The following is a 23,698-nucleotide window of genomic DNA, read 5'->3' on the forward strand; positions in this document are numbered from 1 at the left end:
AAAGAAAACAGAGAGTACTACATCATATAATGTTTTTAACAACAAAACAAAAACTTAATGGCATGAAATGCAATGAAATGATGATATGATAAACAATATGTCCTAACGCCTGCCCCTTCTTCCTCTTCCTCTTTGAAATGTATGAGGTCGATCTTCTTCAACCTGTTCCAACAAATCCAGCACAGACATGTTAAGAGTGTTGAAGCTTTGGCTTATGTTAGCATGGCGATGCAATGCCGTTTCCTCAAACTGATTCTGCCTCAATATGGAGTTGGATGCAAACGTTTCAAAATCGTTCCTTTGTTCCTGAACCAAGCCGTACAAAGATTGGTATTGACGTTGTTGTTCCTCATATCTATCTTGTTGAAGCTGCTGCATTGTTTGAAATTGAAGCTGTTGAGTTTCAAAGTTCTGCTGTTGTTGAAGTTGCATAGCTTCAAGCATAGATATTATGTTGGATTGATCAGGAGGAGGTGGAGCAGTGTATCCCCAAGGAATTTCTTCCTGTTGAGACGGAACATATTGCCAATTTGGATCCGTGTCATGAGCTATGTCTTCCATGGTTTGATCCTCATCATTTGCTATTTCTTGATCGTTTCCCTCTTCCTCATTTCCTACATTGTTTCCAAACTCCGTAGGATCATCATAGTTGTAGATAACCTTCCCTGTTCCTTTTTGAATGAGATAATAGGTTTTCCTAACAGGATTCCAATGATATCCCATAAGAGTCAAGGTGGTTTGTGAGAATTCCTGGGATTGATGTATGCGAGTGTAGTGTAAGTGATCAAGTCGCATACCAAAGTGATTGACAATTGTTTGAATGATTGAACCATAACACAGGGCTGTAGTTTTCTGTTTGACCTCATGAAACTTAGCAGCTAGGAAGTGAGGCCAGTGTAAACGCGTTCTATTTTGCAGCAGATACATGAGCACCACTTCATTTCTTTCAATTCTCGAATATCCTCCTGCCCTTGGTCGAATGATTCTTGAGATTACCCAGTTCAAGAGCCTAGGATCTCGCTTCAAATGACCAGCTGTTATTGTTTCATTTGATCTGTCAAATACGGAAGGATCTTTGAGGATTGACTTCATGTAGGCCTCATGGTCATAGTTTCCCGGTACATCCCCGTCTACCATACGGAGTTCATCACCAACGATTGTCAGACCAAAGATACTAATCCAGACCCGTTTGTCAACAACATGCGACCTAGATCCCATTTTGAAACGGAAATTACAACCGTCTCCTTTTGTAAATCCTGCATAGAAAGCCCTAACGGTATTTTCACAGTACGGGGTATCACATTGCAATAAGGGATGAATATTTTGATGTTCAATTAACGCAGCGACATCAGGGATATGCATGTTTTCGACAAGATTTGGATCATAAGTATATTGCTTAACAATTTTCCTTTTCATCTGCCACTTCTCAAAGTTTTCTCTACAATCAGGATGAACAAGAGCACTTACCGGTTGAGATGATGAACTGGAAGCAATTTCCTTTCCTTTTCTTGATTTTGGAGGCATGGTTGGAGATGCTTTGAGTGAGAGAGGGATGATTTTTGACAATTTTGAGTTTGAGGAATTAGGGTTAGCCGTACCAAGAGAGATGAGAATGAGAGGGAATGCAAGAATGGAATGTTTTGAATGAATGATATTGGGTCGGGTCGACCTAACAGACCCAAATATGGAAAAATTAACGCAGTAGGTCGACCTAAAGTGAAGCTGGGTCGACCTAACAGAAGTAACAAAACAAATGACCAAATTAGGTCGACCTAAATTGTGAGTAGGTCGACGCAACTGGACCTTTTTAGTTTTTCTAAAGAAGCTTCTTATGTAGGTCGACTCAAATACAGGGTAGGTCGACCTAAGTTTCTTTCAATGATGAAAATGCCTTAGAAATGTTTCTATATGATGTATTTTTGTTTTGTCATTTGCTTGAATGCACAACCATTGTATGTTATGAATGAAAATGATGAACACATATACATAAGTATTTGAGAAGAGTAGATAAGAGCACATGAAGTCACTATAAGCATGTTAATTGATAGCATATTATAGCATCAATAAAATTTTTGGAAGTGAACAATAAACATGTTACCGCTTTCTCAATATGTAGGTGTTTTGTCATCATTGTGTGGAGTCTTCTTGTCAGTGTGCCATACTCCTAGATTTGATGATGAATTGTTTTGATGGAATGTTTCACGGGTTGATTTTTGCGAAAAACTTATCTAGTATCGATTACTCGATGTTCTCCCGGATGCGGGACATAGTCCCAAACAATATTCTGCTAAGAATAGGTTTAAAATCTCTTTGCAATGCAACTTGCCAATTTGCACATCAAGTACTGCGTCCTATGTGTTTTTCGGAATATCTGTATTTGTAATGTATCTCATACATTTGCGATGGCTAGGACACCTACATTTCCTTTGCCAAGTATGGTTCTTCAACCTGTCTTCATAGATGACATACCAAGATTGGTATGTCTTCCTATATGTGTCTTGAGCACCAGCTGTCAAGGAACCACCACCGTTCGGCGATGTCAAGACACTTTTCCTGCGAGATTAAATTAGAGTGGAAGGTCCCCAATCTTCATTGGGTCCTGGATGGTGAGTACACAATTTGTTGCACTTAGGCAACCATTGAAATACTCCTTTAGGAACTAAAATTCTCCTAAATTTGCATTTTTCAATGGTATGTCCCTTTTTGCAACAATAATGACAGGTAATATGACGAGAATATGGAGTTTTGCTAGTTGATACTTTTGGTACAAAAGTGTATTTACTATATAAAGGAGTATACGATCTTTTGAACTTGTTTGGATCAACCGCAAAAGTCACTTTTGGTTGTAGAGCCTTGTCTAACTTGGCTTTTAGATCTCTCACTTCTTTTTGCCAAATGTGACATGTCTCACAACCAAACCATGATGTAGGATCTATTTCAACTTTGTCCTTTTGAATGTCTAGCATAGATTGTTTTAAAGCTTCCATATCCTTTTTGGTTTTCTCAACTTTTGATTCAAGATATGAAAATATTTTCTTATTTGAGGCCAAAAGTTTGAAAGCTTTAATTGCATCTCTATGTAATTCTTCAAAAGAAAGTTTTAGTTGAGAATGAGATACCTTATCTACGAGTTCAGGTTTAAGATGACTTACAGCTTTCTTTTTCTTGTTTTGATGAGCCATGAAACATAGGTTTGCTGATTCTTCTTCATCGCTTGATGAGCTTTCACTAGATGAATCACTTTCCCATGCTATGTAAGCTCTTTTAGATTTGTTATGACCTTTGCTTTGGTTCTTCTCTTTTTCTTTCTTAAGATATGGACAATCCGGTTTGTAGTGACCGGCTTTCCCACAATTGAAGCAAAGACCTTTGATCTTTCCTTTGTTGTCGTCATCTTGTTTGAACATGTTTGATTGCTTTCTATAGTTGATCAAGCCTTTGTCGGAATGTTTTGCTCCATTTTTCTTTAGATATTTGTTGTATCTTCGCACAAACAGTCCCATTTCCTCATCATCGAAGTCTTCGTCATCACTTGTGTCACTATCCTTTGGCTCTCGTTTTGAGGTCTTGGAGCTCGAAGCTTTTAGAGCTATTGACTTCTTCTCTACCTCTTTCTCCATGTTCTTTTCTTTCTTTGTCCTCTTCTCATGCATGTCAAGGCATTTAAGATGCTGTTCATGTTCCTCTAGTTTACCAAAAAGCGTGGTAATGTCTAAAGTGTTGAGATCATTTGCTTCCTTAATTGCTGTAACTTTGGGTTGCCATTCCCTGTTCAAACATCTTAAGATTTTGTTAGTAGCAACTGCATTGGAAACAGGTCTATCAAGAGAATTTAATCGATTTTTCAGATGAACGAATCTCTTCTGCATGTTTTCGATGGATTCACCATCTTCCATGTGGAAGAGTTCGAACTCTTGAGTTAACGTATTGATCCTAGCTAGTTTGACATCATCCGTTCCCTCGTGGGCAACTTGCAATGTGTCCCACATAGCTTTAGCTGATCTACAATGGGAAACGCGATAGTATTCATCAACTCCTAGAGCTGAGATTAGAATGTTTCTCGCTTTCCAATCGTATGCATATCTCTTTTCATCTTCAGCATTCCAAGTATCTTCTGGTTTTGGAACAACTGCACCAGCTGCATTTGTCATGGTGATCTGAAATGGACCATTGACAATAGCTGTCCAGATGTTCCTATCAATTGCAATGATATGGACACACATACAATCCTTCCAATAGCCGTAGTTTTCGCCGTTGAAAACTGGAGCTCTATTATGAGCCCCTTTAGGTCCGGAAGCCATCTTTCCAATAAGTGTTTCACGTAGCACGGAATAAACCAGAGCTCTTGATGCCACTTGTTAGACGCTGGCCTTAGGATCTAGAGGGGGGGTGAATAGATCGTTCACAGTTTTACGGATTTAAACGACTTTTCAGCGGAAGTGAATTCTGAATCGACTCGCGTCTATTCCGAACCACTATCGAAACGATTATATATGTGTTTGGAAAAACCAGTCAAAGACTTGAAGTAAATGATAAGAGTATATGTCGCAGAATCAAGATGTTTCTCTTATGAAAATCAGATTAACTTTTTGTATGATGGACAATGTTTGCAATGCAGTAAGAGTGATAGAAACAAATATACAAACACTTGGTGATAATGATCAAATTGAAGGTAATTCAATGTGTGATGGATTGTGATGTTTATGAACGAACTTAATTCACAATCTTAACACTCGAATCGTTGATCAATTTGCTATTATAACCAAATATGAACAGAATGTAAATGAAAAAGTAAAAGCGACAAGAACATGATATTTGTTTAGGCAGTTCGTCGATCGTCCTCGCTACGACTACGTCTGCCCCCAATTCCAAATTGAAATTGGGTAATCTTTCATTAATGTTGAAAGTAGTATATACAAAGAAGATAACAAAGCGATAAACGATAAACCAATTATGTCGATCCTTTGAATCTTCTTCCCCCTTAATCTTGAGCCAGATCAAGGTTATCCAAGAGCTTCACTTTGATTCCCTTCTGCAGTGTCTTGATTCCTTGAACTCCCCGTTCCTCAATCGTTACACTCAGCCGAATCCTCAATGAACGCCTCTTGATAAAAACCCCCAAGAACTACCCGTCGTGGAGGACAAAACCCGCAGATTTTATTCACCAACAAACCCCACAAACCTTCACCCACTAGGAATCTTCAATTCCGTTCCATGGACGTTATCGAACTCATCACTAACCCGCAACGCAAGAATGATTATGTGTAATTGTGTTGGAGATGATGAAGAACGAAGATGAGAAGCGTTTGTGTATCTTTCAGTCGTTGGTGTTACTTGAATAATTACCCTTGCACAATATATATGATTGCATAACAGTTAGAACCAAGAAAAACTGATTTTTGAACTTTCTTGATCAGTTAGGTCGACCACTTGTAGTGCTTAGGTCGACCTAACAGAGCTTGCAGAATTTTGCTCCCAGTTAGGTCGACCTGTTGAAGGAGTAGGTCGACCAGAATCCTCTTCTGATGCATTCTGGGGACATTTTCACAGATTAGGTCGACCTAGTTGATGTGTAGGTCAACCTAACAGGCTGGTATGTAGAATTCATCAATTTAGGTCGACCTAAATGATGTGTGAGTCGACCTAGCAGGGGTATATGAATTTTTCTCCATTTTAGGTCGACCTGGGTTGATGGTAGGTCGACCTAACTGCTGTTTTTCTGCATTCTTCTTGTTTTGCTTGTGTTGAGACAACCTATAAACATATAAACATAATGGGTTGACCTATGAGTGATCAATGCTTGCTTTTCTTTAAGTTTTCTGCTTCCGTCTTGTTGTTTGAATGCTTATTTGAGTTTGCCATGAATCAAAAACATCTTTGAGTGTAATCTTGTATTCACAACCTTTACATAAAATCTAAAGGGCAGTGATTCCAATCATAAAAATTACATACCATTCTCTGCTTTTTTTCCTATATGTGCCACCACCAGGAATACATTTTCACATTGTGGACGATTTCATCGACATCTCGAACTCCATTCTCAAAGATCACAACATTTCGCTGCTTCCATATGCACCAGCATGTACGAAACCAAATCACAGCAGCTCTCCTTCTTGAACAATGTCAACTCAATATTTCCACCATCTGCATTAGATAACTACAGCAATGAGATCCAATCCAAATTTCCAGGTCTAACCAGTTCAAAACCTTCTCTCACACCCGCCGAGCTACGTCACAACTTAAAAAGAGATGGTGCACGCCTTCACCCTGCAAATAGCCAAACACACAAAATCTACCATTATCATTCTCTAATATGCCTTGTTTCACCAACTGTTCTCGTGTTGCTAGTCTGTCTTGCAATAGTCTCCAGCCGAATATTTTCACCTTCGAAGGCAACCATGACCGCCACATAACTTTCAACGCATCACTTACACCTGCTTGCATCTCCATCACATTCGATCCCTTGATCAACTTACGATAATAATCTCTGACAGCATACACCCCTTCTCCACAACCAGCCATGAAATCCCATCTGGATCGTATCTTTTTGGAGCTATTTCAGTCAGTATAAGTTGTAGCTCTACCAGCTCAACAGTCACTTCATCGATGAGTTCAGGATTGAGATTATCCAGCTGCCAGTTCCAAACATTCTCCGGCCACCATCCCATTTCCTGAACAAAGCTATATTTGTTTTCAACTTCGTGGAACAGCTTTGGGAAAACATAACACAAAGGCATATTCCCAATCCACCTTCCAATCCAAAATGGAACTCTGGCACCGTCTCTAAGCTTAAATGATAAGTTTCTGGTAAAGCCCACCTCTCCTCTATATCTCCTATCTTCATAAGATCTCTCCACCAAATAGACCTAGACAGTTTGTTTCCCAAACTGGTTTTGAACATTAACCTTTCAAACAGACAACCATACCTCTTCTCTAAGATTCCTTTCCAAATAGGCTCACTTTCATTCAAGAACCTCCACAAACATTTTGTTAGTAGAGCTATATTAAACATCTTCAAGTCCTTAATTCCAAGACCACCTTCCTCTTTTGGCCTGCAAACCGAGGCCCAACTAATCCACACCACACCTTTATTTTCAGCTGAGTTATGCCACAAAAAGTTCTGTTGTATTTTGACCAATTCTTTCTTAACCTTCGCATGTATTTTAAAGAACGACAAATAATAAACCGGCAAGTTCGAAAGTAAAGAATTAATTAAAACGACTCTGCCACCAATTGATAGCAGTCTCCCGATCCAAGGTGAAAGTTTTGCCCTCATACTATCAATGATGTGATTCCAAAATGCTGTCCTTCGCGGATTGCCACCAACTGTTATTCCTAAAAACCTAAATGAAATGTTTCCCAATTTACAGCACAAGAACTGGATGACTGCCTGTAAAAAGAAATCATCAACCTCAATCCCATACAGCTTACTCTTCCACGTATTGACTCTCAGCCCCAAAACCATCTCGAAACCTTGCAAAATTACTTTTATTGCCCACAAGTTACTCCAAGTTCCCTCCCCCACTAGTATAGTATCATCAGCAAATTGTAGTAAGTCATAAGTCACCTCATCACTAACTCTAAAACCTTTAAATTCTTCTCTCACCATTGACTGCCGCACCAACCCTGCCAATCCTTCTGCTGCAATTGGGAACAGAAACGGAGATAATGGGTCTCCTTGTCTGAGACCTCTATGAACTTTGAATTCATCCGTGGGACTTCCATTCACCAAGATCGATAGATTACTATTAAAAACCCCCACTGTCATCCATTTCATCCATCTAGTTCCAAAGTCCATTTTAATCAACATTTCTTTCAAAAAAACTCCAATCGACACAATCATAAGCTTGAGCAAAGTCCACTTTGAACAATAAGCAACTTTTCTTCTTCCTTTTAGCCAAGTCTACAATCTCATTAGTGACCAGCACACCATCTAGGATCTGTCTACCCGGAACAAATGTTATATGAGATTTTGAGATCAATTTATTAATAACCTTTCTCAACCTCCCAACTAGTAACTTTGAGATAATTTTATAGATATTACCAATAAGGCATATTGGTCGATACTCCTCCAGGCCTTGTGAATTCCCCACTTTGGGAATAAGAGCTATAAATGATGTTGTCATGGCTCTAGGAAGAGATGCATTCTCGTAGAAGTCTTGTACACATTGAACTATGTTGATGCCCATAATATCCCAACACCTCCTAATAAAGTCTAGATTGAATACGTCAGGTCCAGGACTCATATCTCCCTCACAACTAAAAATCACTTCTCTAATTTCCTCTCTTGTGAATTCCTCCTCAAGAGCTGCCCTATCTGCATTAGATAATTTTTTTAATTGAACTCCCTCCATTCTTGGTCTAGGCATATCCAGCTTCCTAAATCTCTTCTCAAAGAATGTTGACACTGCCTTCTTGATCTCCTGCACCCCTTCTACTTGCCCTTGAGCAGTTTGGATTGCAACTATTGAGTTTTTTCTTATTAGAGCTCTCACCAATGTATTATATTACTCAAAGTATTATATTTATTACTCAAAATATTGTTTATATTACTCAAAGTATTATATTTATTACTCAAAATAATATACAGATCACTCAAAATAGTATAAATATTACTCAAAACAATGAATATATTACTCAAAATAGTTAAAATTCAATATTACTCAGAATAGTGCAAATATTACTCAGAATAGTGTACTCATTACTCACAATTAATAATTACTCATAATTAATCGATGTGTACAAAAATAATGCATATATTATTCATGGATTATGATATTATTACTAGTTTCTAACTAAAATGTTACTCGGAAAAATTTAAATATTACTCGTACGAGACTTATGCATCGTGCATAAGGATATACCTTATGCACATCAATCTGACCTCTTATTATATTAGATGGTGGAATTGGAAAAAGTGTATTGAAAATTGAAACTAATCATTCATTTTAAGACATTATTTTATTTCAAATGAGTCATGAGACGGAGGGTGTAATTAACATAGTTTTGTATATTCTTATAAAAAAAATCCTGTAACACTGGTCAAAAATATCCATTTCGAATTCCCGTCAAATAAATACTCAGCGCTATTCCATTTATTCTAGAAAATTCGTTCGCATTCGATCAAGCTTTCTCTCTGCAGTCATGGAGTTTTGGGGGTAACAACACCGTCTCTTCCTCATTTCTCATCTCTACTTATTCGCCTCGCTACATCTCCAATATTTTCGTTATTTTCACTCTTTTTTTACTGTAAATCATGTTAATAGTACTCATTTATTTTCGATTTCTATAGGATCTGTTGATATCGCGCTTTTACGATGATGCATATTCAACATTCGTATTCCTTCATGCTTAATTTTTTGTTTGATTTTTGTATTTTACTGTGTGATTAGTGATTAATGCCGTTAGGTTTTGCAAATTTTTGGTAATACGGTCATATTTTGTGTTGTTTTGATTACTTGATGTCAAACCCTAATAATTATCATCAAACAACCATTGCTATGGATTTCCTCTTTGCGGTAGTGTAGATGATGTGATAGCGATTTTACTTTACCGGTCATTTGTGGAGTTATGAAGTTTCTAAAATAACTTCACCACAGTACGATGTTTTTAAGCATGGTATTGTATTGTGTGAAACTGTTTGAATGTGTCTCCGAATGAAATATTAGGCCTCGAGGTTTCGATTAGAAAAAATATAGAAAATACTTGATTACTGAAACTAACATTTATGTGCTGAAATGATTTGTGAAATGGAAAATAGTTGATCGTGTATTTTACAATTGTTGTTTTAGTCTGTTAATTCAGATCCTGAAATCATTTCGAATAGACTGGATGTTTTATTGTTTCGAGTGATCATTTTGTCTTGCGCTTACAGAAGGTCACTGGTTGAGTCCGATGTGTCCGACCTTCACTCTAATAGTACACTTACTTACTTTGTAGCAGTATTTGTTGAGTAATGACTGAAATCAGAATGCTAATTATGTTGTAGAACTCGATTTAGAAGTAACCATTTGGTCTCAAAATCAGTTAGATCACTTACTCTAAATACCAAAACCCTTACTAAAATGGAAATTCTGTGGATTTCTCTGTTTTCTCTGCACTTCACTATTCGTCATTCTCAACCTCATTAGTTTCTATTACACTGGACCCCATACAAAAGGAGTTTTAAATCAACAGGTTGTTATTTTGTTAAATAATAGTGTGGCTTTTAAAATCGGCTGTGCAGTATCAAGTTATTACAGTTGCAAGAGTAATATTGTGTTTCCTTGTTTGGATTTTTCCTTTTGGTTGCAAAAGTAACATTAGATATTTATTCACAATCCTTTTAGGTGTTGAGGTAAAAAGTGGGAAATCACTCAAGGTTGTTCCAGAAGAAAGCAGGATTATCCATCTTTCATCGGTATATGCTTATATCATGATAAATAAACATTCTCTTTACTTTTAATTGGTGTAGTTTTTGTGTAAATGGCCGCAAATCTTTACATGACAGGCATGTCTAGGGGAGGTCAGTAAGGATAAAGGGAATGAACCAGTATCCCTCTATGTGAAGTTTGATGATAAGAAGGTTCAACTTGGAACACTTTCTTCAGAAAAATTTCCACAGACATCTTATGATTTGGTGTTCGAGAAGGATTTTGAGCTATCCCATAACTGGAAATACGGAAGTGTCTTCTTTACTGGATATAAATTTGCATCTGAGAACGTGTCATATCCTTTTCATACTATTTTATGTTGTCATGAGATCTAATTTCCTCTTTACTGACAATATTGTATAACATTTTTATTCTGAAGATATCTAACATTTTTTTTTGCACATCCTTAACTTTATTCTTCTTTTATCTTTACTGATGATGAGGATGAAGATTCTGATGGTGAGATACTCTTCTTAATTTTCTACTATTATTATTATTATTATTATTATTATTATTATTATTATTATTATTATTATTATTATTATTATTATTATTATTATTATTATTATTATTATTATTATTATTATTGTTATTATTATTATTATTATTATTGTTGTTATACATTTTATTTGCTTCTCAACGTTTTGTATCATTTTTCTTTTAGATTTTCAAGAGGGAGCTATTCCAATTATTGCTCCTGCCAATGGTAGATATTTCATTATCAATATGATGCATATGTATTGGCATATAGAAGTTTCTCTTGAGTTATATTCTTCTAAACATTTATATAGGGAAACCTGAGTTTGAGGTGAAGAGTGGTGCCAAATCCCTTGTTAATGGAGCTAAACCAAAGAAAACATCAGATGAAGACGAATCATCTGAATCTGACTCTGACTCCGATGATGATTCTGGTGAAGAGAAGGTATCCGTATAATCTAGAAATTGTAGAAATAAATATAATACTGTATAAAAGTGTCTTAAATCGTCCCATATTCTGCATAAAATTGTAGAAATAGATTATAATATATCGGTATAATCTCTAATATTGAATAAAAGTGTCTTAAATCTTATCACATATATGATGTTATTAAAGAAATAGATTGCTTTGGAAAAATAAATCTGTGCATCTAAAGGCAAAATACTCTGTAAATATTTGTGACAAAATGTTTGGCTATACTACTGCTAGGTATATGGTAGCAACTTGGTGCTAAAGAATTCCTGTGATGATTCATGTGATAATCACTTATAAAAATTGTGATAATCACTTATAAAAATAGATGAAGTTGGTAGCTGCTTATGTATACACGTATGAACTCACAAGTGAATGATAGATTTAAACGTATTATATCTTGGTGACATTATTTAATATTATGTTGTGAACTTGGTCTGTTTTATTACAAAAGTTTTTGTTGAAGGAAATTTTAGAGAATTCATATTCTTGTTAATTCCATTAATTTTTTCGGTGACATGTTGTTTAGCCCACGACCAATGGACATATTGGAATTAGTGAAGATGATGATGACAGCGATGAGGATGATGATGATAGCGATGAGGATGATGATTCTGATGATTCTGATGAGGAGACACTGGCTAAGGTAACAAGGGACTATATGGTGCTTCATTTTTTGTCTTCGAATTTGAATTTGATTTGAAATTTATTTATTTTTAGGCTGAAGGGAGCAGTAAGAGAAATCATGAATCTTCAAAGAAAACTCCTGTACCTGTGAAGAAGGCAAAGTTTGTTGGTACTCCTGAGAAGACTGGTTAGTTTTTTTCCTTGTACTTTGTTGTGAGTTTTTTAATTTTATTTTAAATTTGACTAATGATTTCAACCCCCTCCCCCAAGCCTTGTTTGACACTGATTTTGCATACTCTAGATCGGTGTCCAATGCTTTTGAAACTATTGGTGTCGAAATCCGTGCTTCATAGTTTTTCACTACTTTTGCATAAAATTGCCTTGTTGTGGGTAGTTCATAGAAGCAGCATTTGTCACTACTTTTACATAAAATTGCCTTGCTGTGGGAAAGTTGTTCTGTGGAATATACAACTTTTGCTCCTGTAGGTTCTTTAATTTCCACATGTTTCTTTCCCACAACGTTCTGTCATGACTTAGCGTATTTATGAATCAACTGTTTGCCTTATGTTGTGAATTATGTTGGACTTAAATTAGGATAAATTACCTGTGACTTCATGTCCAGTATTTGTTGTTATTTTGGTTGAATCACGTTAACTTTGTTTGACTCAATAATTTGTCACGCAACTGAAAGGAAATGATAGGAATTCTGACATGTTCAGGTGGCCATAGTGGTGGTGTCCATGTTGATACTCCTTACCCTAAGCAGGCTCTAAAATCAGCTGCAAATAACAAGCAGCAGACACCAAAGTCAAATGGGGATTACAGCTGCAAACCTTGTAACAGGTGATTGGAATTGTCTATTTAAAATTATCAGCCTCCTCATCTCATTCTGTATAAGTCAATTTATAAAAATAATTTTTTTGACTTGCAGGTCATTTAAGACTGAAGATGCCTTAGGTTCTCATAACAAGGCCAAGCACAGTGCCAAGTGAGCATCTTGTTGATTTAGGAAATCTGGCCGATGTTCTTTATGTTAAGAGTAGAGTATTATTCAATCTGGATTATCAACTTGAGATTGAATCCTGACTTTGATTTTATGGTCACAGTTTACATATTTAGTTACTGGTTATTTGGATCCAATGTGGTTGGGAGTTTAAGACATATTACAATGGATTTGTTTGATCTTCACTTGATTTTTAAGAATATCATAATACAGTTTCAATCAAATTGGGGTCTAAATAAAGTTAATGAATGAGTAGGTTCTTTTTTTCTTAACCCGGGAGTATGGGACTTCAAAGCTGAGATTAGTTGACTTTCGAGTAGTTTTTACTTGAGTTACTATGATTTAGTGAGGAAGTTGTTATTCTAGATGATCTTAGATGTATTTGTGCAGTATTAAAAAGTCGGGGTAGATTGGGAAAAACAAGGTAAAGCTATGTTTAAGAAACTCTAGAGAATGTTTGGCTAACATTCATTTAGGCAATTACATTAACCTGGAATGGGTTTGCAACTCCTCCCCAAAGATGAAAGTTTTGTTGGTTGAAAAGGCTTTAAAGGATTTTACCCTAGTTAGAGTTATTAGTCAAGGACCTTTTTTTTTTTTGAAAAGCAAGGTTAATTAATTAATAATGAGATGAGTACTAGGGTAGTCACAACCCATTACAACAACAATAATCAAAACATAAATTTCACAAGTTTTTAAAGCCTTCAATGGAGCTTGAAACCATGAGTAAAAAGAAATGAATCTACATTTTTTCAACCCGATTGAATACCAAATCCAAGAAACTAGCTTGATGCTCACTATAACATCATCTAAAACAAGGACGTTGTATCTCTCTCACTCCCTACCCTATCTGTTTGTCCTTAGAATGGAAGGTCTATTTTAACATATGACAACTTACATATATATGCAATGACAGTATATAATATTGAAGATTTATTGCCAAAACATATAAAAGCAGATGGTGTGTTTATGATCAAAATGATAAACCCCATAAAATAGCATGGATTATCAACCGGTTATCTAAACTCCTGCAAATGAACGTGGGTTCCCATTAATATGTTACGGAAAGTGTGAATAAATAATATTTTGAGCTTAACTTTGCTATTGATTATCAATGAACAAGAAAATATATAAACAAGGAAACCCTACTAACTAATTTAGTTTCCTTGTAACAAACATAATATTTAATAGAGAAACTGAAGCTACCAAAGAAAACTAACTTCCTAACAGCTAATTTTTAAATAATGATGCTAATACCCTCCTTCAAGCTGGAGATGCCCTAGGAAAACACAATAACGTGTCCCTGATTTTCTGGTTTCATTGCAACTTGCCAAATCATAACTACAAAAGGCTTTGACATCCATTTTTGAAGAAGTTGAAAAGAACAGAGGTGGGAGATAAAATATTTATGTCGAGAATAGAGTGTGGAATATGGTCAAGTGACTGTATATTGGTAGGGCTATTTATTTGAAATAGAATGCAATATATTTGTGGAGGGATGTCCGAGCCTCATAAAGAAAAACCAAAGACTAGAATGTAATTGCTTTCGTGGAAATTTACATGTGTCAAAAACAAAAAAAACAGATTTGTGTCCTGATCTAAAATGTAGGGATTATGAATCATTTTAGCAATGTTCAATCATCTTCAATGAATGTTGTTCTTGAATAACTCATGATCAAATATTTATTTGCAAGCAAGAGTGGAAGATAATTTATATGATGAGATAAGGTTGCATTTAAAATCGGGAAAATAAAGAACATTGTGCAAGATAAGATCATTATTAATGTGTATGGTGCCAATGAAATTTGGTGAAGTTTGAGGGCCACCAGGTAGTTTTATAATGATGAAATGAATGTTGTTAAAGCTTTCAAATCGGTTGTGCAATTCATTATATAATGTGTAAGCATTATCAAAGTAGATTTTTCTTTGAGCAGTGGCTAGAGATAGTGATGATCTTACATATCTAAGATATGACAATGATCTTACATATTTTGTACAAGAGGGGACCCCACTAAAAATTTATTTTGTTTTTAAAGATGGCTAACGGAAACGTTCTGGGATCGACTTTAATCTACTCCGAACAGTTATTGGTAGAATCGAATATGAGATTAAACCATTTTGATAGAGAAAATGACACTTGAGATGAGATAAAGTTCGAATCAATATATTTTGAATTTAGTCGTGTGAATAATTAACACTTAAGCAACCTACTTTCAATGATGTGAATAATGACAAAATTGACTTAGTCAATTTGTCGAACACTTGTTGTGCAAATATTATTGTGCATAAACAATTTCATAAACAGTTGGTATGCAATTGATAGCAAGTCAATTTTATCTAAGTGATGCAGATTGTGAAATACAATTGCAATTTATAATTGTAATTTTCTACACAAAAACATTTTTTTATCACAATTAAACACTTACAACTAATAGCAATTTAGCAAAATTGTATCCCAATATCAATATCAAGTAAAGAGAAATAAGGAAAGAGGAACAAAAAGATTTGTTTAGACAGATAATCGATCAACCTCGCTACGGTTAGCCTGTCCTTAATTTCAAATGGGAATTGAGATAGTTTTTATTTCTTTGCAAATGTTTTTACAAGAGAAGTTCAAGAAATAAACAACCAAACTCAGTTTTGATGTTGATTCTTTATCTTCTCTCTCCTTGATCTTAAGCAAGATCAAGTCGTCCAACAATGTCGAATTAATCATCTGGTAATTGTTACTTCCTTAACCGGATATGTGTCCTTCTAGGCCTTCACTCGACTAAATTGCAATTTGTTAGAACGGTAAAGCGGCAAGCAAAAAGTAATATATATTATTACCGGGTAATATTGGTTATATCGTATTGTCTCCACAGGAATTAGTGAGAGGAAAAAACTATTGTTCAACAGTTTCAATCGTTCTGTTTGGTTTTGGGTGTGGAAAGTAAAATGCGGAAAAAATAAATAAAGCAAATAAACAATCTATTGTAGCTCAAGAGAATTCATTCTGGAATCGTATTTCATTCTACTTGTCAAATACTTAAATTTAAAGATCAATCGCATTACACCCACAATACGCATCAAAAGCACCAAGCATCGCTCGAGACGTACCACAACAGAGGTTATGTCTAACACAAAGTCGCGGACAACCATATCACTCGCGTCGGCGATTTTCCAACCGACACAAACAACACGAAGGCATTAAGCTCCGATACCCATAAAGATTATCAACCTTAAATCTATGTCTAGAATTTAGAAACTAATAAATATCATCCTTAATCAAGATTCACGATGTCTATTTCTACAACACAAATCCGAAGCATTTAAGCAAAAAGATAAAGAACAACATCAATAATGATTTGTAAAGCAAATATAAATATTATCCCAAGATCGACAAATGTACATACAAGAAAAGAAAAATATACATACAACATCCACCATTGGAATGAGTCACAGGGAAGAAGAAGAACAAGTGGAATCTTCTCGCGTTGTCGGTGCAATAAAAAACAACCTACAACCAATCGACATGATGAACTACTCAATGATATTTCTTGAACCTCTAAACTACAAAGAATGGATCAGAGCTCAATTTTGTCAAAGAAGAGATGATAAAACCTAACAAAATCTGATTTTACAACATATATACAAATCTGAAATCTCATACCTCGCTAAGCGAGACAGATCTCGCTAAGCGAACTCTCACTTATTTGGAAAATATCTGGTACAGTGAACATGATCTCGCAAAGCGAGGTGGATCTCGCTAATCGAGCTTGCGAACTCAATTCTGCCTTTGTTTTGGAAGTGATAGCGCGCTGCAACCTTGGTTTAGCGAACTTCTGCAGAATCTCCTTATTGATTCAAAATTGCGTATTCAAAGCCATGTCTTCGACACTTTATTGCTCATGACTCATATACAAAGCCATGTCTTCGACACTTTATTGCTCATGACTCATATACACTCAAATACCTATAAAACGAATGAAAAATGGTTAAACGGTACATAAATGAACAAAATTCAAATAAACATAATTTATACATATTAACAAACTAAACGGAGAATTATTCGAAGAATATTAACAAAAGAACCGATAAGTGCCACAAATTACATACATAAAATATCGATATTTTGGCACTTATCACAATCGCGAATTGTTGTCACCCAAGAACTTTGATTGATCGTCCGTCTACAGTTACTCCCTTGACTGAATCCAACATTCTTCAAGGCTTTCACTCGCTTAAATCGAAACAAAAACTTCTCGCCAACCCCCCCCCCCCCCCCAAAATCAATTCGACCTTGGAGGACAAAATCCCAATGATTTTAATCAATGAAACCCCCAAAATTCTTCACCCAATTGGGATGTAGAAATCTCTAACTTTGGACGTTATCCCTCTCAATCTATGATCACTCAAACAAAAATGATTACGTGTAATTGATGGATGAACAAGAAGAATAATGAAGATGAGAAGAATGTTTGTCTCTTTCATGTTTGAGAGTTATGCTGAAATGGATGCATGAATGTATTTATATAGGTGTGTGAATGAGGGTTAAAACTGGAAAATTCGTGCATAAAATTACCCAAAAGAAGCGATGCGCCGACCTCTATGACCATATGCGTCGACCTCTACGAGGCAGCAAGGTCTGGAGGTAAAATGGCACAACATGCGTCGACCTCCAGTATGCGTCGACCTCTACAAGACAGTGAGATCTGGAGGTAAAATGCACAACATGTATCGACCTCTTAAAGACAAAATTCTTCTATGTGTCGACTTCTAGCTTGCTATGCGTCGATCTCCAAGCACCAGTAGCATTTTAAAAAGATTTTCAATTTTTTGCTCAGTGGAGGTTGACCTCCAAGAGCTATGTATCAGCTTATGACATGCATTTTCACCCAAAAACATATTTCTTTTACTTGTGAAATGAATCCATATGCATATGAATAAGTTTCGGATGATTATTGAAACCTTTTCGTGCAAGAATGTACCTTAGACTAAGAGGATATTGTCCAATATATTATATTTCTAAAGACCTAGTTTTGACATAATTCAAACAAATCATTAGACGAAATATACACTCACATATTTATCATTGAATTGGATTAATTTTTGCCTCAAAATCGATCCAAACCGAACCACAAACACCTAATAACTACTTACATGTTTACATAAAATTTATAAAATGATATTTTTTATTTTTCTTATAATTATTTTTTAATTATAAAATTAAAAATACAAAAATATTTTAACCTAATAAATACTTACATATTTTCATAAAATTAAAATATCTAATCCTTTATACATCCTTATAGAAATTGCATTTCAAAAATAAAATTTAAGTTTATAATTAGATCAAACACACCAAATCAAAATGTCTAATTAAAATGTCATTTTAAAATTTTAAATTTAAATTTATAATTAGGCCAATTTCTCAAACAAAAATTCTAACATGTACTTTTTAATGTCATATATTTGAAAATAAACATATAAATGTATTCACTAAATAAAATTAAAAATATGTGTAGGTCAATATCTAATTTCATTTTAAAATACTCCAAAATCTTCTTGTAAGGTTTTTATTCCTTACTCTCTTCTTTTTTTTTTCTCGTTAAATTTTTTGGATATATTTTATTTTCTTTAAAAGAATTATTTTATTTTTTCTTTATTTAAAAAATTACAAAGTATTTTTTGGATTCTCTTTTAAAAGTTATTTGAATTACTACTTATTTGATAGATTATTTTGAGTGGTCAAACAATCATTATTGAATTTGAATTATTTAAATTTTTCTTCATTTAAAAATTTAATACGACTACTCTTTATACAATATACTACGACTGATATTTATATTATATTTGACATGTCTTTGCACAATCAGATAGTGTATTTCTAGACTTATTATTTATTCGGTAAATGATAATTATATAGTACAAAACAGAGTTGTTTTAACCAAAAGACGTCATAATTGATCGTCTGCTTTATAAAATTTTGAACAATATCGCAAAACATCCAAAAAAAATAACAATCTAATCTACAACTCGATCCCGATTTTTTTAAAAAAAATTCATAAAAGAACACCTTGTGAATTAGTTTCCTTGTAACTACAATAAATGTCAGCAGAGGAACTAAACCCAACAAACTAAACTAACTTCCTAACTAGTTTAATATGACCTTTAGTACTGCTAATACCCTTTTCAGATAATGTCTTTTATAAAATACTTCTATTCAATGATAATATTCTCATGTATTTAACAGTGATATGTTAAAATTGGGTTATTAATTAATAATAGAATTTTTTTTTTGACAAGAAATTAAATAATAGAAATTAGTAAATTGCAGTATATATTGATTTTTTTTCCTGTTACAGTTATAGTACTCAGCCAACTCAAAAACTCCTTCATCAATCCAACTCTTAATTTTTTTACCAAAGTTTATAGATTTGTTTATGGGCCCGTTTGTTTTGGATTTTTTTTAAAATGATTTTAATAGTGTTACCAGAATTTGCGAAAATTTTTTTTAAAAAAAAACTTTTTATAAAAGCTTCAAATGAAAAATCTGTTAGAATAGTTATTTTTAAAATGTGATTTTAGGTATTTCATCTATTTATAGGAAAAAAAATTGGATATCAAAATTTCAAAAAATCACTTAATTTTTAAAACTATTTCAAATAGATTTTCATAAAAATCATTTTTGAAATACAACTTTTTGAAAAAATTATGATTTTGACTAAGTTTTGGTCTTCAATTATGTATGTTTATGTTATAGGATGTCAAATTAAGTGTTTCATTTTAGAAAAAACGAATATAAAAAAACTTGAAATATTTTGAAAAACGAATACAAAGAAAAAATCCATTTTTTTTAAAGCTGAAACAAACTGGCCCTATATGGCAGGCAAGTTTAATTTTCGTTTTCTTAGCTGTTTGATTTGTGGCTAGATCAAGCAGTGTCCTTTCAAAAAAGAGGACAACTTCTCTACCCATCACAAAAAATTGGGTAATGTACCTTCAACCAATCACAAGATTCCATAAAATTTTAACACATTTAGTTAATTATAAAATAATATAGTTGTTTGTTATTTCCAAGACATTTTACATTGAAGGTAACTTTACCCAACTTTTTGAGTCGGGTAGATAAGAATTTAAAGAATTTAACTTTTTTTAAAGGAAAATATTGAGGAGTGGTTTGATAAAATCAATCTAATACTAGTCCAATCTGGCAAAAAAGACTAGGAAATGACTACAAATATTTGGAACAACTACCTAATTACCTAAATTAGAACCTGTCCCAGCAGTGGCTTTAGATTCAGTGTTGGTCCATAAACTATTTGTTTGTTAGACAAATGATTATGCAATCGCACTGAAGAATCTTGTGGGGAAATTTTGATGAACAATGATGATGTACTACTTTGGAAATTCAGTAGTTTACTAAGCATAACCTTTATTCCTTAAGCAGAAAGGTATTCTTCATGGCAAAGAATAGATAGATGTTTAAAACTTTTCCAGTAAAGAGCATTCTCCAACTGCAGTGTGTTTCATCAATTGAGGATGTTTTCTACCTATCCAAAAAGAAGTCAATAAAAGGTATGAGATGCTGAAAACAAACTCCCCTATCCACTCCATCACCAAGAATTGACTTTGAAAGACGCAACCAAAATTGGTTAATACAATACACATAGTTGAAATTTAAACATCATTTCCTCTATTTCATCCACATAATCTCCAACATAGTTACCATCGAACATCCATCAATTACAGAAAAGAAATATCCACTGCTGAACTATATCAAAATCAATACTTCATCTAAATAGATAATTCAGAAATCAGAATAGAATAATATGAAAAAACAACTACAACCAACCCGACGGGTGCAAACAAAACAAACCAGATTACTAGCGACAATTATTACAGGGTCTTTTCACTTTGGATCAAATTTCTGTGTTCTTACTCTATCTGATGATTACCAGACTCACTGCCATTTCTTAAGCTCGGCTCTTCATAATCATTGCTACTCTTATTGTCCTTGTTACCAGAATCTTCAACTTCTTTCTCCCTGTTCCATTGTTCTATTCTAGCTCTCCTTTCTACACTACTTTCTCTTTCTCTGATAGGGTTTGGACTCCTATCCCTGCCAGCTGGACTTCTACTTCTTTTTCCTCTATGACGAGGACTACGGCTTCTTGGTCTCCTACCATGGTGGCCATGAGGCCTGTCAAGGTCCCTTCTACCAGAACCACGACCTGAATATGAACGCCCCTCATAGTTACGATTTCTTGGCGGGCTCCGGCTTCTGCTTCCACCACGGTCATTCCATGACCGCCTACTACTTCTTCCAAATAACCGCTTCCTCAAATCTCTGAAATTAAAGGGAAGGGTTTAACAACAAAAAAACAGTGGAAGCACAATTCAACAGTAAAATAATCGAAGAAAAAAAAAAGAGAAAAGAACTATGTTGAGAAGTTAACCTGCTAATTTTCTTTAGATGCATAAAGTTGCAGTAGCCACCTCGATTACATACATTTTCCTCATACTGCCTACAAGTAGCTTCTCGAAAATCCGTAACAGGAGAGAAGTCAACAATGATCGGTCGACCTAGAAGATCACATTGCCATTAGTTCCCAGGATGTCAGTGAGTGATAGGAGCAACAAGCAATGATAGACATTAATTTTGTAAGTATTACATGATGAGACATTAATTTTCTAATATATCTCAATGTCCTATGCACGATAATTATCACAATTTTGAGTACTTGGAAGTATGGATAATACAAAAGCCTCATCCCATGCCACTCAATACCTATCTCTAGCAATATTAGGACTGTTTACTTTGTTAAAACATTTCAATTTGCATCTTCTTTAATTCGTTATTTAACATGTTCACAAAAAAAAAATTAAACCTTCAAAGTGAGTCATTATGATGGAGAGAAACAAAATGCTAGCAACGGATGAGAGGATTCTCATGAAATAATGAAAATAGCTTCTGACATTTTCTTTGTTTTCCGAAATGCAAGACAATTATATACTTTAAAAGTCGCTTTCCGAAATAAGATCTGCTTAAAGGAATGAGATCCAAACTCAATTATTTCATTGTGTATATTTATTGGGGTGTTAAAAATGATAGGTGGTGGATTTGAGGTGCCAATATAATTTATATGCTATTTCTAAATTGTTAAAAAGAGAAAACAGACTCTTGAAAAGAGCATTAGTCTTGCATTTCTGGAAACAATGAAAATGGCAAGCACTACTTTAACTATTTCTAGAAATTTATTATCCCTGACTAACTAGTATTTTATCTTCTCTACATAATCACTATTCACTTCCAATGTCTTTCATTTTCTTATTAGCAAAATAACTCAGTCTAAAAGAGGAAAACAGAAATTGTTTTATAGGCCCTAAAACTAACAAATTTATTGGATAAGAAAATTTAAAATGTGTTCACAAAGTAAACATGACCTTTAATTTATTTGAAAAAACAAAATTATTGCCATGGGAACACCAAAGGACCATAGAATATATACTCGATGAAAGTAAGAAACCCAAACGACTGCACCACTCCCACCCCCCTAAAAAAACTAAACTCATAACCAGTAGAAACAACATTGGACCATAGAAGACATTCTCAATGAAAATAAGAACTACCATCTGACAGATAACAATAACAATGTAACTAACAACAGGGCACACAATCAAAGTACACTTCATCAGACAAAGCCCAAATATTCCCAAAACAAGTAAAAGAAGGGTCGATATAAGTGGGTACAGTACAGCAAGGTAAACAGAGAACACTAATGCCAAACCAGCTGAATATCTAAATATACTGAATATGAACATTGAATATCTTAACCTATTGACTTAGATTACAAACACAAACACTTTAAAGACATAATTATTCATGAAAACGGCTTTTCGCAGATGTAACTTCACAATGAAAGACAGCAATAGTGAACCCAGTCATATACACAAATTTCAACTTCAAACCCTAATCGAATTCAAAAACAGAAAAAAAAATGAAGAACCTGAGTAAAATCTTCCAGTGAGATTCATTAGGGCATTAGCAGCATGATCTTCCTCTTTATACTGAACATATACATTACCAACCTAAAACAAAAAAAACAAAAAAAAAATCACCATCACAAAAATTAGGGTTACAAAAATTGAAACATATAGAGAGAAAAAAAATCAAACAAACCATGTGATCAGCCAAATTATCACAAATATTCAAGCTCTGAATTTGCCCATACTTGCTAAGCTCCTCAAACAGATCTTCATAAAAATCCTAAAAAAAAAACGGAAAATAATTTTTAAAAAAAAAAAATCCAAAAATCGAAAACAAAATTACAGAGGCGAGAAGATGAAAACTACATCGAAGTGTTCTTGAAGCTTATCAGGGTCGAGCGACTCCGGCTGCGGCTGCTGAGGCGGTTGCGGTTGCTGAGGCTGATTAGGGGTAGGGTTGATGAAGTTGAGATTCATGTCAGGTCTCTGATACATGTTGGAGAGAACGAGAGTGGGACTGATGGTGGGCTTAGTGTGAAGGCGAGAACAGCGGTCGCCATGTCGACAAGCTCCGATCTTGAAGTAGAAAGGGCAGTTCACTCTGTCTTTCTCGGTCCCGAAGATCGATGCCAAATGCTCCGCCATACCTGGCTTAGGGTTTCGGTCTCTTCACCGCTCTCACTGGCTCGTTCGTTCGTTTCGCTTTTTTGTTTTCCTTTGATTTATTATGTTATG

At 34.5% G+C, this 23,698-nt stretch overlaps 2 protein-coding genes across 3 annotated transcripts; one reads left to right on the forward strand and one right to left on the reverse strand.

Annotated features, from left to right (window-relative positions):
• The first annotated feature begins 9,070 nt into the window (after window positions 1–9,070).
• On the forward strand, window positions 9,071–13,215 carry LOC131611002 (histone deacetylase HDT1-like). 2 transcript variants are annotated; one of them, XM_058883116.1, is made up of 10 exons: window positions 9,071–9,156; window positions 10,328–10,399; window positions 10,490–10,706; window positions 10,845–10,871; window positions 11,077–11,118; window positions 11,204–11,334; window positions 11,891–12,007; window positions 12,082–12,175; window positions 12,708–12,831; window positions 12,920–13,215. In XM_058883116.1, the coding sequence occupies exons 1-10, from the start codon at window positions 9,145–9,147 to the stop codon at window positions 12,978–12,980; spliced, it is 897 nt and encodes a 298-aa protein (XP_058739099.1). In that variant the 5' UTR covers window positions 9,071–9,144; the 3' UTR covers window positions 12,981–13,215. The 2 variants fall into 2 exon arrangements, with proteins under 2 accessions (XP_058739099.1, XP_058739100.1); XM_058883117.1 differs by lacking the exon at window positions 11,077–11,118.
• A 7,431-nt stretch (window positions 13,216–20,646) lies between these two features.
• Window positions 20,647–23,698, reverse strand: LOC131611001 (splicing factor U2af small subunit B-like). The gene is made up of 5 exons (XM_058883115.1): window positions 23,330–23,698; window positions 23,157–23,243; window positions 22,984–23,065; window positions 21,433–21,559; window positions 20,647–21,323 (listed from the first exon to the last, which is right to left on the reverse strand). Exons 1-5 carry the CDS (start codon window positions 23,606–23,608, stop codon window positions 20,912–20,914), a joined length of 987 nt encoding a protein of 328 aa, XP_058739098.1. The 5' UTR covers window positions 23,609–23,698; the 3' UTR covers window positions 20,647–20,911.

This window comes from Vicia villosa, linkage group LG6, assembly GCF_029867415.1.
Source record: "Vicia villosa cultivar HV-30 ecotype Madison, WI linkage group LG6, Vvil1.0, whole genome shotgun sequence".
Taxonomy (NCBI): Eukaryota; Viridiplantae; Streptophyta; class Magnoliopsida; order Fabales; family Fabaceae; genus Vicia; species Vicia villosa.